The sequence below is a fragment of the Anomaloglossus baeobatrachus genome, chromosome 5 (genome assembly GCF_048569485.1).
Source record: "Anomaloglossus baeobatrachus isolate aAnoBae1 chromosome 5, aAnoBae1.hap1, whole genome shotgun sequence".
In the NCBI taxonomy this organism is placed as follows: Eukaryota; Metazoa; Chordata; class Amphibia; order Anura; family Aromobatidae; genus Anomaloglossus; species Anomaloglossus baeobatrachus.
In genome coordinates this window covers 424,755,434-424,767,616 of record NC_134357.1, presented here as the reverse complement: position 1 = coordinate 424,767,616, position 12,183 = coordinate 424,755,434, and the positions used below count along the sequence as shown (strand labels likewise).

Genomic DNA, 12,183 nt, shown 5'->3' with positions numbered 1-12,183 from the left:
ACAGGAGTTGAGGTGAGATCCTTCTGATTTTTTTCCAGAGCAGATGAAAACTTCCTCAGTCCCTCTGGCAGGCTCTGAGTTGATACAAGTTCTGCCAGCAGGCGTCAGACTCTCCACACTGAATTGGAGCAAAGGTCACACTGACTGGATGCACATGGGCTGTGATTGCAGACTCCTACATAGCTTCCACCTGTGGCGGGGGGAGGGGGAGAGCCCCCAGGACTCAGTGCAGCTGCGGTACACTTATAGTTTTTTCTGTCCACCATTGTTGTGCAGGGCTGGAGGGGGGAAGGGGAGTCCCTTCCCACCATTTTTTTGCTTATTATATTTTCTCATGCCTTCTTGTCAGAGCTAAGCCCCGTCCCCTCCGACACCTGATAAGAAAGCGCGCGTAACCCTCCTCACACAGGATCTGCAGAGCATTGCTCCCTCTTGTTGTGATCAGAGCCTGTGGGCGTCTCTCAGAGCTGGCTTCCTCCTTCCCAGAACTGGGATGCAGGAGGGGGGTGAGGGGTCATCAGGGTTCTGGGTGAGTTATAGCCTCACTTGCATATTAGCGCTGCAGAGCATTGCTCCCTCATTACAATCAGAGTTTGTGGCTCATCAGCCAGGGGCTGCAGTCACATGTTTTATGCCCTGCACAATTACAGCAACAACTATAAGACGCTGAGCTACTAGGGGATGATAGCACCCCTTCCTTCTGTGAGTCTGGTGCCCCTGTAGCTTACCCCCCCCCCCGCCACCACCGCAGCAATCTACGGCTTCCAGTCTCCCTGGAATGGGCACAGTTCCCGGAACCTGGTGCTGGCTATGCAACATCGTCCTCACACCCCTCGGGGCCCCTGGACAGAACACAGCCTGATGACACCTCTATAGAGGGTTCTTCTGATAAGAATCAGCCCTCTGCTTCACCGTTTGCAGATCAGAAAAAGGTCATGACCCCCATGGTTCTCCCTCTGGGGTACACAGATGGGGTTCTCCCACATGTTCCGCAGTCTCTGAGGAGCCGGAGGAAGGGGAATGATGTTTGTACCGGGATGATTCCTTGGTTTCAACCTCCCCGAGCGATCAAGCTGCGATGGACTCCCTTATTGCAGCAATCAACCAAAACTCTGCACGTGGAAGATCTCCCATCCACTACTACTGACCCTGCGGTCTCCTTTAAAAGGATGAAGAAACCTCAAAAAAAAAAAAAAGTTTTTTGACGCCGCTTCGGTATCCGTAAACTCATGGAGTCCCGGTACCCCTTTGGCTTAGCTGTCTCTAAGGGCTGGGCTGATCCGGCTTCCGCCTGCCTGAAGGACCACTCCTGTCTTTTACTTGATGGATCCTCCTTCAAGAACCCGACAGACAGACAAGTGGAGCAGCTCGATCGCTCTGCCTCGAGGCTGCGGGTCCCTCTCCCCTTCCGTGTGGGTCGCACAGGCACCAGGACTACCCATTTCCCTCAGACCCTCACAGATGTAACAGTTCACATTGCTGCGGCGGCAGAGTACCTCATGCAGGCCTCCCTCGGCGCTGCTACCTGCGCAGTTATTGCCGCCTCAAAGACCATAGCCATCCATAAGGCCCTCTGGTTCCGATAATGGAGAGCGGACTCTGTCTCTAAGAAGCCTCTCACAGTACTCGTTTCCAGACCGATGGTTTGCCAATCGTCTGGACAGGCTCTTTTTTTTTTTTTTTATCTGACGCCATGGGAGGAAAAAGAGTACCTCCCTCCCCCAACTCTAGCCCAGGATGTTTTTTTACTAGACACGCAGGGCCCGACCTTCTCAGCCCTGCCTGAGTCCACCTCGTCCTGGCAGTCTAGACAAAGACCGAGGAGTCTCGTCGTCCTCCATCTGGGCCGCCGCCTCAGACCACAAGTGGGTGTGATACCTTGTGTCTTCCGGTTACCACATTGAATTATTGAATTCTGGACCCGATCCCCTGGTCAGTCTTTTCTCTCAAACACCCCCCCCCCCCCCCCCCCAAGGCTTCAAAACACCACGAGGCTTTCTCCTCAGCGATCCACTCCCTCCAAACGGCGGGGGTGATGGTACCTGTTCCGGACGGCGAGAGGTTCAAGGCCTTCTATTCTAACCTCTCGTGGTCCCCAAAAAAGGATGGGTCAGTTCGTCCCACCCTGGACCTCTAACACCTGAGCAAACGTGCACGTAAGGAGATTCAGAATGGACTTCCTAGGGTCCATTATTACCTTTATGGTCGAAGGAGAATTCCTTGCGTCCCTAGCTATCAGGGACGCGTACCTGCACATACCCATCGCTCCAGCTCACCAAAAGTTCCTCCGCTTCGCGGTTCAGGACTTCTTTTTTCTTTTCATTTGTGGCCCTACCCTCGGCTCTGCCACAACACCAAGGGTCTTAACTAAGGTCATGGCGGCCGCCATGAGTGCCCTTCACGCCAGGAGAGTGGCTGTTCTGCCTTGCTTGGATGGCCTCCTCGTCAAGGGCTCAACCAGCGTGCAGATCTCTGTGGGCACCCTATCCCGCTGAGGGCGGCTTCTGACTCCAGTCAAATCATCCCCGGTCCCGTCAAAATCCGTCACCTCCCTGTGCATGTCCCTGGACACTCTTCGGGGCTTGATATTTTCCCCTCAAGACAAGGCGACCACTCTACAACAAGCGGTACACTGCCCTCTACGTACTCCTCTCGCTCCATACGATTCAGTACGAGAGTGCTAGGTAGGATAGCGGCGGCTATAGAGGCAGTGCTGCTCGCTTAGCCACACCACCGCCCACTGCAGCTTGCGCTTCTAGCTGCCTGGGACAAGAGCCCCTTTTCATTGGACGAACTTTTCACCTGACACCTTCAGTCAGGTATGCGCTTTGCTGGTGGCTTCAGTCCTCTTCCATATCGAGAAGGAGTTTTTCTCCCCCAAATGGACTGGCTACTCCTGACCACGGACGCCAGCCTCTTAGTCTGGGGAGCAGCGTACTGGCTCCACACTGCTTCGGGACGTTGGACACCCCAGAAGTCTTCCCTTCCCAGAAATCATCCTGAAAATCAGCGCGATCTTCTCGCGCTCAGGTCATTCCCCCCTTCTGCTAGCAGGTCGTTTGATTCGGGTCCAATTGGACAATGCAACAGCTGTGGCCTTTGTCAATCGGCAGGGAGGTACCAGCAGCAAGACAGCTTATCTCGAGGTCCTCGGGATCCTCACCTGGGCCTAATCGACGGGGGTCCGTGTTTTTCAGCGTTACACATACCGGGAGTAGAGAACTGGGTGGCAGACCTTCTAAGTCGCCAAGGCTTGGCCACCGGAGAGTGGTTTCTCCACCCAGAAGTGTTCCCACACATCTGCACTCACTGGAGTACACCAGACGTGGATATAATGGCCTCAAGGTTGAACTCAAAGGTAACCGCGTTCTTAGCCAGGCCACGTGATCCACAGTCCATTGGCGCGGATGCTCTAGTCTCCTGAAGTCGTTTCCGTCTACCTTGAATGTTTTTCGCCTCTGCCTGATACTAATAGCACCGGACTAGCCCAGGTGCGCCTGGTATGCTGAATTAGTACAATTGCTCATGGCGCCTCGTAAGCATCCCAGACCTGCTGACCCAAGGGCCCATTTCCCATCAGAACTCCAGAGCCCTATAGCTGACGGCCTGGCCATTGAGACCTAACATGAGCGAGATTCTCTCCCTCGGTCATCTCCACCATAATCAGTGCCCGAAAGCCGGCCTTCATCCCGTATTTACCACTGTACGTGGAAAACTTTCCTTTCCCAGTGCAGGGAATCTAATGTCCAACCTATGCCTCTGGCGATCCCCAGAATTCTTAATTTATTTTTTTTTTTGCAGTCAGGTTGCAAAAGGGGTTGGCCCTCAGCTCCCTTAAGGGGCAGGTTTCATCTCTCTCAATATTCTATCAATACCGCCTAGCTTGCAATCCGCAAGTCAAGACTTTCCTCAAGTGTGTTTCCCATCTAGTTTCCCTGTATAAACGGTCGCTGGACCCATGGGACCTCAATCTCGTTTTGGACGGTATCCAGAGGTCCCCTTTTGAACCTCTTAAGGAATCTTCTCTTGCTCTTCTCTCCTGGAAGGTAACATTCTTAGGCGGGCTTTGCACGTTGCAACATCGGTAACAATGTGTTACCGATGCTGCAGCGATAGTCCCGCCCCCGTCGCACGTTCGATATATAGTGAAAGCTGCCGTAGCGATTATCGCTACGGCAGCTTTACACGCACATACCTGCCGTGCGACGTCCCTCTGGCCGGCGACCCGCCTCCTTCCTTAGGGGGCGGGTCGTGCGGCAGTCACAGTGACGTCACACGGCAGGCGGCCAATTGAAGTGGAGGGGCGGAGATGAGCAGGATGTAAACATCCCGCCCACCTCCGTCCTTCTCATTGCAGCCGGGAGGCAGGTAAGGTGAAGTTCCTCGCTCCTGCGGCTTCACACACAGCGATGTGTGCTGCCGCAGGAGCGAGGAACTACATCGTACCTGTCGCTCCCCCGGCATTATGGAAATGTCGGAGGCTGCAGCGATGATACGATGACGACGATTTTGCGCTCGTTCATCGTATCATCTAGGATTTACACACTACGACATCGCAAGTGACGCCGGATGTGCGTCACTTTCGATTTGACCCCACCGACATCGCACCTGCGATGTCGTAGTGTGCAAAGCCCGCCTTAGTGGTGATTACGTCCATCAGACAAGTTTCGGAACTGGCAGCACTCTCTTGCCGCGAACCCTTTCTGATCTTTCATCAGGACAAGGTGGTTCTACGCCCCCTTCCGGTTTTTCTTCTGAAGGTTACTTCCCTGTTTCATATGAACGAGGACATTGTTCTGCCTTCCTTTTGTCCACACCTAGTCCATAGGGTGGAAAGGGTTCTTTATTCGCTAGACCTTCCGAGGGCTCTCAGATATTACGTACCCAGGACAGCCCCTTTAGGAACATTAGACTCCTTGTTCGTCATTCTTGAAAGGCCTAATTAAGGAGAGGCAGCTTCATAGGCAATGCTGGCTCGCTGGATTCGCTCTGCGATCCAGGAGGTCTACCGCTTGCAACTCAAGCCCATTCCTAGTGGGCTGCGGACTCATTCCACGCGAGCAGTTGGCGCCCCTTGGGCCATTAGGCATCAGGCTTCAGTGGAACAGAGGTGTAAGGCTGCGACCTGGTCTTCCCTACATACTGTTTCAAAGCATTACTGAGTCCATACCCAGGCTTCGGCTGAGGCGAACCTAGGTAGGAAAATTCTGCAAACGATAGTCAGGAGCGCCTACTGAGATAGGTGCTCCACTATCTGGGACTGGTTCCTAGTCCTTGGGTTGCTTTGTTTATTGTTTACCCACCCAGGGACTGCTTTAGGACGTCCCATGGTCCTGTGTCTCCCAATGAGGCGTCAGAGAAAACGGATTTTTGTGTACTTACCGTAAAATCGTTTTCTCTTAGCCATCATTGGGGGACACAGCACCCTCCCTTTTGCCCTGTTGGGCCTTAGCTTTTTTCTGTCTCAGTACTTTTTTGTTATGAGTATTCACTCACGTTTTTTTGTTACTTCTTCTCCTACTGCTTGTGTACTAAAACTGAAGAAGTCTGGCAGGGCCAGGGGGTGTATACTGCAGGGGAGGAGCTAACATCTTTGCATCTATTTAGTGTCCTCCTATGGATAAGCAGTATAACACCCATGGTCCTGTGTCCCCCAATGATGGCTAAGAGAAAACAATTTTACGGTGAGTACACAAAAATCTGTTTTTTGGCATTTAGAATTTTTTTGCTGCTACACCGTTTACCGATCAGATTGATTTTATATTTTGATTGGGAATTTCTGAATGCGGCGATACCAAATGTATGTATATTTTTTAACCCTTTAATTTTCAATGGGGAGAAAGAGGGATGATTTGAACTTTAAGGGTTTTTTTGTTTTGTTTTTACTTACAGCAAGATGGAATTGCAGCTGTATATTACTCAGGCCAAAAGACTACTACTACTCCAGCAGGATACAGCTAAACCCCCACTAGGTGGAGGCAACACAGGTGCAGGTGGAGCCATTCACACTCACTTCCAAATATGGAGGAGGTGATGGCTGGATGGTAAAACTGCACACTGGTGGCTTGCATAGAGCACTGTTCACACTAGCAGACGCACAGTCACAAACCCGCAGCCTATTAGGTGACGCCCATACTATTAGATCAGGCGGGCTGCCAAGCCGTACCCCCACTGCGCGCTACGTAGGGACAGAAACTCTGATAGCAAGGCCTTGCAATTCCATCTTGCTGTAAGTAATAGGCCTTGCTATCAGAGTTTCTGTCCCTACGTAGCGCGCAGTGGGGGTACGGCTTGGCAGCCCGCCTGATCTAATAGTATGGGCGTCACCTAATAGGCTGCGGGTTTGTGACTGTGCGTCTGCTAGTGTGAACAGTGCTCTATGCAAGCCACCAGTGTGCAGTTTTACCATCCAGCCATCACCTCCTCCATATTTGGAAGTGAGTGTGAATGGCTCCACCTGCACCTGTGTTGCCTCCACTTAGTGGGGGTTTAGCTGTATCCTGCTGGAGTAGTAGTAGTCTTTTGGCCTGAGCAATATACAGCTGCAATTCCATCTTGCTGTAAGTAATGATATTTTCTTTTTTGCTTTTTTATATTTTGTTTTGTTTTTGTTTCATTTTTCAAAAAAATGTTAACTTTTTTTTTTTTTTTTTTTTTATTTTTTTTTATTTTACTAGTCTCCCTAGGGAGCAGCTGTCTGATTGCTCATTCATTTCTCCCGATCAGAGCAGCACTGCTCAGACTGGGAGAAATGATCATCTCTTGTAACAGCCAGTACTCGGATGTTTCTTACAGGACCCGAGTCATGTGAGCTGCAGGAGTCATCACATGACCCTGTGCTACCATGACAACCACCGGATTCACGTGAACAAGTCACGTGACTTCCAGTATCGGCTTGTAAGTAATGTTTTAGCGCAAACGCAATTATATTGGTACTGTCACATATTGACAGCTCCATTTAAGGGGTTAAAAGGCACAGGCGGAACGCGATTCTACTCGTGCCTGGCAGGCACACATGTCAGCTGTACAAATCAGCTGACATGTGCACTGATCGCTGCAGGCTGCTTGCAGCAGCAGGTGAGGATTAACACTATGACCGCTAGGACGTAATAGCGCCTGCGGTTGTTAAGGGGGTAATCACTACTGTTCCCTGATACTGGTCTGCGGTTTCCTAATTTTGCACTGATTGTACGAGCCAATAATCTTGTTCTGTGCCACAGGAGGGCGACAATGATAATGAGCCATATGATGATGAAGAATTTGAAGGCTATGAAGACAAAATAGACTCAGGAAACACCATAAAAAGCAAAGACCCAATCACCATAGTGGATGTAAGTTCTCCAAATGCAACTGTATTAACGATACAACGGGTTTCTTCTCATTAAAGAAGTTTTCCTTGACTTCATGTTACATTTCATCACCTTGTTCCAGGTTCCTGCCCATTTGCAGAACAGCTGGGAGAGCTATTACATGGAGATCCTCATGGTCACCGGGCTCTTGGCATACATCATGAACTATATTATTGGCAAGAACAAGAACAGCCGCCTGGCACATGCCTGGTTCAACTCTCACCGTGAGCTGCTGGAGAGTAACTTCTCTCTTGTTGGTAAGTGACATGCCTCAAAAGGAACTAAGCATAAAAAGTGTTTCTTTGTCGCTCCATTGGGAGACCCAGACAATTGGGTGTATAGCTATGCCTCCGGAGGCCACACAAAGTATTACACTAAAAGTGTAAAGCCCCTCCCCTTCTGCCTATACACCCCCCGTGCTCACGGGCTCCTCAGTTTTTATGCTTTGTGCGAAGGAGGCAGACATCCACGCATAGCTCCACAGCTTAGTCAGCAGCAGCTGCTGACTAGGTCGGATGGAAGAAAAGAGGGCCCATAACAGGGCCCCCATCATGCTCCCTTCTCACCCCACTTTGTCGGCGGTGTTGTTAAGGTTGAGGTACCCATTGCGGGTACACAGGCAGGAGCCACATGCTGTTTTCCTTCCCCATCCCTTAATGGGCTCTGGGTGAAGTGGGAACCGGATCGGTCTCCAGGCACTGGGACCGTGCTCCCTCCGCAGCCCCTGGGAATCTGCTGGATAGGAGCCGGGTATCGTCAGGGACAAGGCCCTGCTACTGTGAGGTACTCTGTGTCCCCGTGGGGACAGCGCATGGAGCGCTGGTGCCACACACATTGCAGCACTGCTGGGTGTGTTAGTGCGCCGGGGACTATCGCGCATGGAGCGCTTGTGCCATACACTTTCCAGCTCGGCTGGGTGTGTTAGTGCGCCGGACATGGAGCGCTTGTGCCAGACACTTTCCAGCACTGCTGGGTGTGTTAGTGCGCCGGGCATGGAGCGCTTGTGCCAGACACTTTCCAGCACTGCTGGAGGTGTTAGTGCGCCGGGGGACTACCGCGCGGCCGCGCTTATTGCCGGCCGCGCTTATAACTTTAGTCCCCGGCTTCTGCGGCCTAGTGTCGTTTATTCCCGCCCACAGGCCTGCCAGTCAGGGGAAGGGCGGGACGCTGCACAGATCGTCAGCGACGAGGGCTGGAGCATACATTTGTATCCTCCTCCCTCCTCACTCAGTACACTGGGGCACTAGATTCCCGCACTTTTCTTGGGCACGCCCACGGTCCCCTCCTCCCCACAGAACGCCGGCAGCCATTCCTGTCAGCGATTCAGATGCTGGAGAGGAGAGACAACACAGGGAGACCCAGGCAGGGAATCTGGTGATCACACAACCGCTCTCAGCGGTCGGTAAGCAGCACCTCTGGTGCTGGCCCCACTGAGTACCGAAGTGTATATATATATATATATATAGGCTTATAGGCTATACATTTGCACTGTACGGTCGCTCTGTTTATTTTTGGCTATATACCCTCCTGGTTGTTCTCAGAGGAGACAACATGTCATCCGCAAAAAGCAAGGGTGCCAAAGCACAGGCGTACTTTGCAACCTGTACCTCTTGTACAGCTGTACTACCGGCAGGTTCCACTGACCCTCATTGTGTGCAATGCTCGGCCCCTGTGGCACTTACTCAGCCGGAGCCTCTGCTACAGGTGGCCCAGGTGGAACCACCTGCTACCACTGTCCAGGTGACAGGGACGGAGTTTGCAGCCTTTGCTGACAAACTGTCTGAGAGTATGGATAAATGGTCTGCTAAAATACTGGAAGCATTGCAGTCCAGACCGGTGATTCAGGCCCCGGGCACTGTCCAATCCTTGACCCCTGGTCCCCCTCATTTGGAACAGCAAAGTGCCCCTGGGGTAACCCATAGGTCACAGGGTGAGGTCTCTGACACGGACCGCAGTCCCAGGCCGCCCAAGCGGGGTCGCTGGGAAATTCCCTCCACTTCATCACACTGTTCAGGGTCCCAGCAGGGGGACTCTCTGGAGGATGAAGCGGAGGTATCAGATCAGGATTCTGATCCTGAAGCCGCTCTCAACCTAGATACACCTGAAGGTGACGCAGTAGTGAATGACCTTATAGCGACCATCAATCAGGTGTTGGATATTTCTCCCCCAGCTCCCCCAATTGAGGAGTCTGCTTCTCAGGAGAAATTCCGTTTCAGGTTTCCAAAGCGTACATTAAATATGTTTCTGGATCACTCTGACTTCAGAGAGGCAATCCAGAAAAACCGAGACTGTCCAGACAAGCGTTTTTCCAAGCGCCTTAAGGACACACGTTATCCCTTCCCCCCCCCCCGAGGTTGTTAAGGGCTGGACTCAGTGTCCTAAGGTGGATCCTCCAATCTCCAGACTGGCGGCTAGATCCATAGTTGCAGTGGAAGATGGGGCTTCACTCAAAGATGCCACTGACAGACAGATGGAACTATGGTTGAAATCCATCTATGAAGCTATAGGCGCGTCTTTTGCTCCAGCATTCGCAGCCGTATGGGCGCTCCAAGCTATCTCAGCTTGTCAGGCGCAGATTAATGCTGTAACACGTACATCTGCCCCGCAAGTGGTGTCCTTAACCAATCAGGCGTCGGCGTTTGCGTCCTACGCCATTAATGCTATCCTGGACTCGGTGAGCCGTACGGCGGTGGCATCCGCCAATTCGGTGGTACTCCGCAGGGCCATGTGGCTACGTGAATGGAAGGCAGACTCTGCTTCCAAAAAGTTCTTAACCGGTTTGCCATTGTCTGGCGACCGCTTGTTTGGTGAGCGATTAGATGAAATCATTAAACAATCCAAGGGAAAGGATTCATCCTTACCCCAGTCCAAACCAAACAGACCTCAACCACGGAAGGTACTATCGAGGTTTCGGTCCTTTCGGACCGCGGGCAGGTCTCAATTTTCCTCGTCCAAAAGGCCTCAGAAAGGTCAGAGGAGCTCCGATGCATGGCGGTCTAAGTCACGTCCTAAAAAGACCGCCGGAGGAACCGCTCCCAAAGCGGCCTCCTCATGACTTTCGGCCTCCTCAAACCGCATCCTCGGTCGGTGGCAGGCTCTCCCGCTTTTGCGACACCTGGCTGCCACAAGTAAAAGACCGATGGGTGAGAGACATTCTATCTCACGGTTACAGGATAGAGTTCAGCTCTCGTCCTCCGATTCGTTTCTTCAGAACATCTCCGCCCCCCGACAGAGCCGAGGCTCTTATGCAGGCGGTGGGCACCCTGAAGGCGGAAGGAGTGGTGATCCCTGTTCCTCTTCAGCAACGGGGTCACGGTTTTTACTCCAACTTGTTCGTGGTGCCAAAAAAGGACGGATCCTTCCGTCCCGTTCTGGACCTAAAACTGCTCAACAAGCATGTGAAAACCAGGCGGTTCCGGATGGAATCGCTCCGCTCCGTCATCGCCTCAATGTCCCAAGGAGATTTCCTGGCATCAATAGACATCAAAGATGCTTATCTCCACGTACCGATTGCACCAGAGCATCAGCGCTTCCTGCGCTTCGCCATAGGGGACGAACACCTTCAGTTCGTGGCACTGCCTTTTGGCCTGGCGACAGCCCCACGGGTCTTCACCAAGGTCATGGCAACAGTGGTGGCAATCCTACACTCTCAGGGACACTCGGTGATCCCTTACTTAGACGATCTCCTTGTCAAGGCACCCTCTCAAGGGGCATGCCAACACAGCCTGAACATTGCTCTGGAAACTCTCCAGAGTTTCGGGTGGATCATCAATTTTCCAAAGTCAAATCTGACACCGGCCCAATCACTGACATATCTTGGCATGGAGTTTCATACTCTCTCAGCGATAGTGAAGCTTCCGCTGAACAAACAGCGTTCACTACAGACAGGGGTGCAATCTCTCCTTCATGGTCAGTCACACCCCCTGAGGCGCCTCATGCACTTCCTAGGGAAGATGGTGGCAGCAATGGAGGCAGTTCCTTTTGCGCAGTTTCATCTGCGCCCTCTTCAATGGGACATTCTCCGCAAATGGGACAGGAAGTCGACGTCCCTCGACAGGAACGTCTCCCTTTCTCGGGCAGCCAAAGCTTCCCTTCAATGGTGGCTCCTCCCCACTTCTCTGTCGAAGGGGAAATCCTTCCTGCCCCCATCCTGGGTGGTGGTCACGACGGACGCGAGCCTGTCAGGGTGGGGAGCGGTCTTTCTCCACCACAGGGCTCAGGGGACTTGGACTCAGACAGAGTCCTCCCTTCAGATCAATGTTCTAGAGATAAGGGCAGTGTATCTTGCCCTAAAGGCGTTCCAGCCGTGGCTGGAAGGCAAGCAGATCCGAATTCAGTCGGACAACTCCACAGCGGTGGCATACATCAACCACCAAGGCGGGACACGCAGTCGGCAAGCCTTCCAGGAAGTTCGGCGGATTCTGCTGTGGGTGGAAGCCACAGCCTCCACCATATCCGCAGTTCACATCCCGGGCGTAGAAAACTGGGAAGCAGATTTTCTCAGTCGCCAGGGCATGGACGCAGGGGAATGGTCCCTTCACCCGGACGTGTTTCAGGAGATCTGTTGCCGCTGGGGAATGCCGGACGTCGACCTAATGGCGTCCCGGCACAACAACAAGGTCCCGACATTCATGGCACAGTCTCAAGATCACAGAGCTCTGGCGGCAGACGCCTTAGTTCAGGATTGGTCGCAGTTTCAACTCCCTTATGTGTTCCCTCCTCTGGCACTGTTGCCCAGAGTGTTACGCAAGATCAGGGCCGACTGCCGCCGCGCCATCCTCGTTGCTCCAGACTGGCCGAGGAGGTCGTGGTACCCGGATCTGTGGCATCTCAC

The 12,183-nt window shown here is 52.6% G+C and overlaps 1 protein-coding gene across 2 annotated transcripts in view; it reads left to right on the top strand.

The window, feature by feature from the left end:
* Window positions 1-12,183, top strand: part of CCDC47 (coiled-coil domain containing 47) — a 96,624-nt gene that overhangs the window by 9,278 nt on the left and 75,163 nt on the right. For both annotated transcript variants that reach the window (XM_075350323.1, XM_075350324.1), the window contains exons 3-4: window positions 7,221-7,331; window positions 7,432-7,606. In XM_075350323.1, the coding sequence (XP_075206438.1) occupies window positions 7,221-7,331; window positions 7,432-7,606 (286 nt within the window). The remainder of the gene's footprint in view (window positions 1-7,220; window positions 7,332-7,431; window positions 7,607-12,183) is intronic.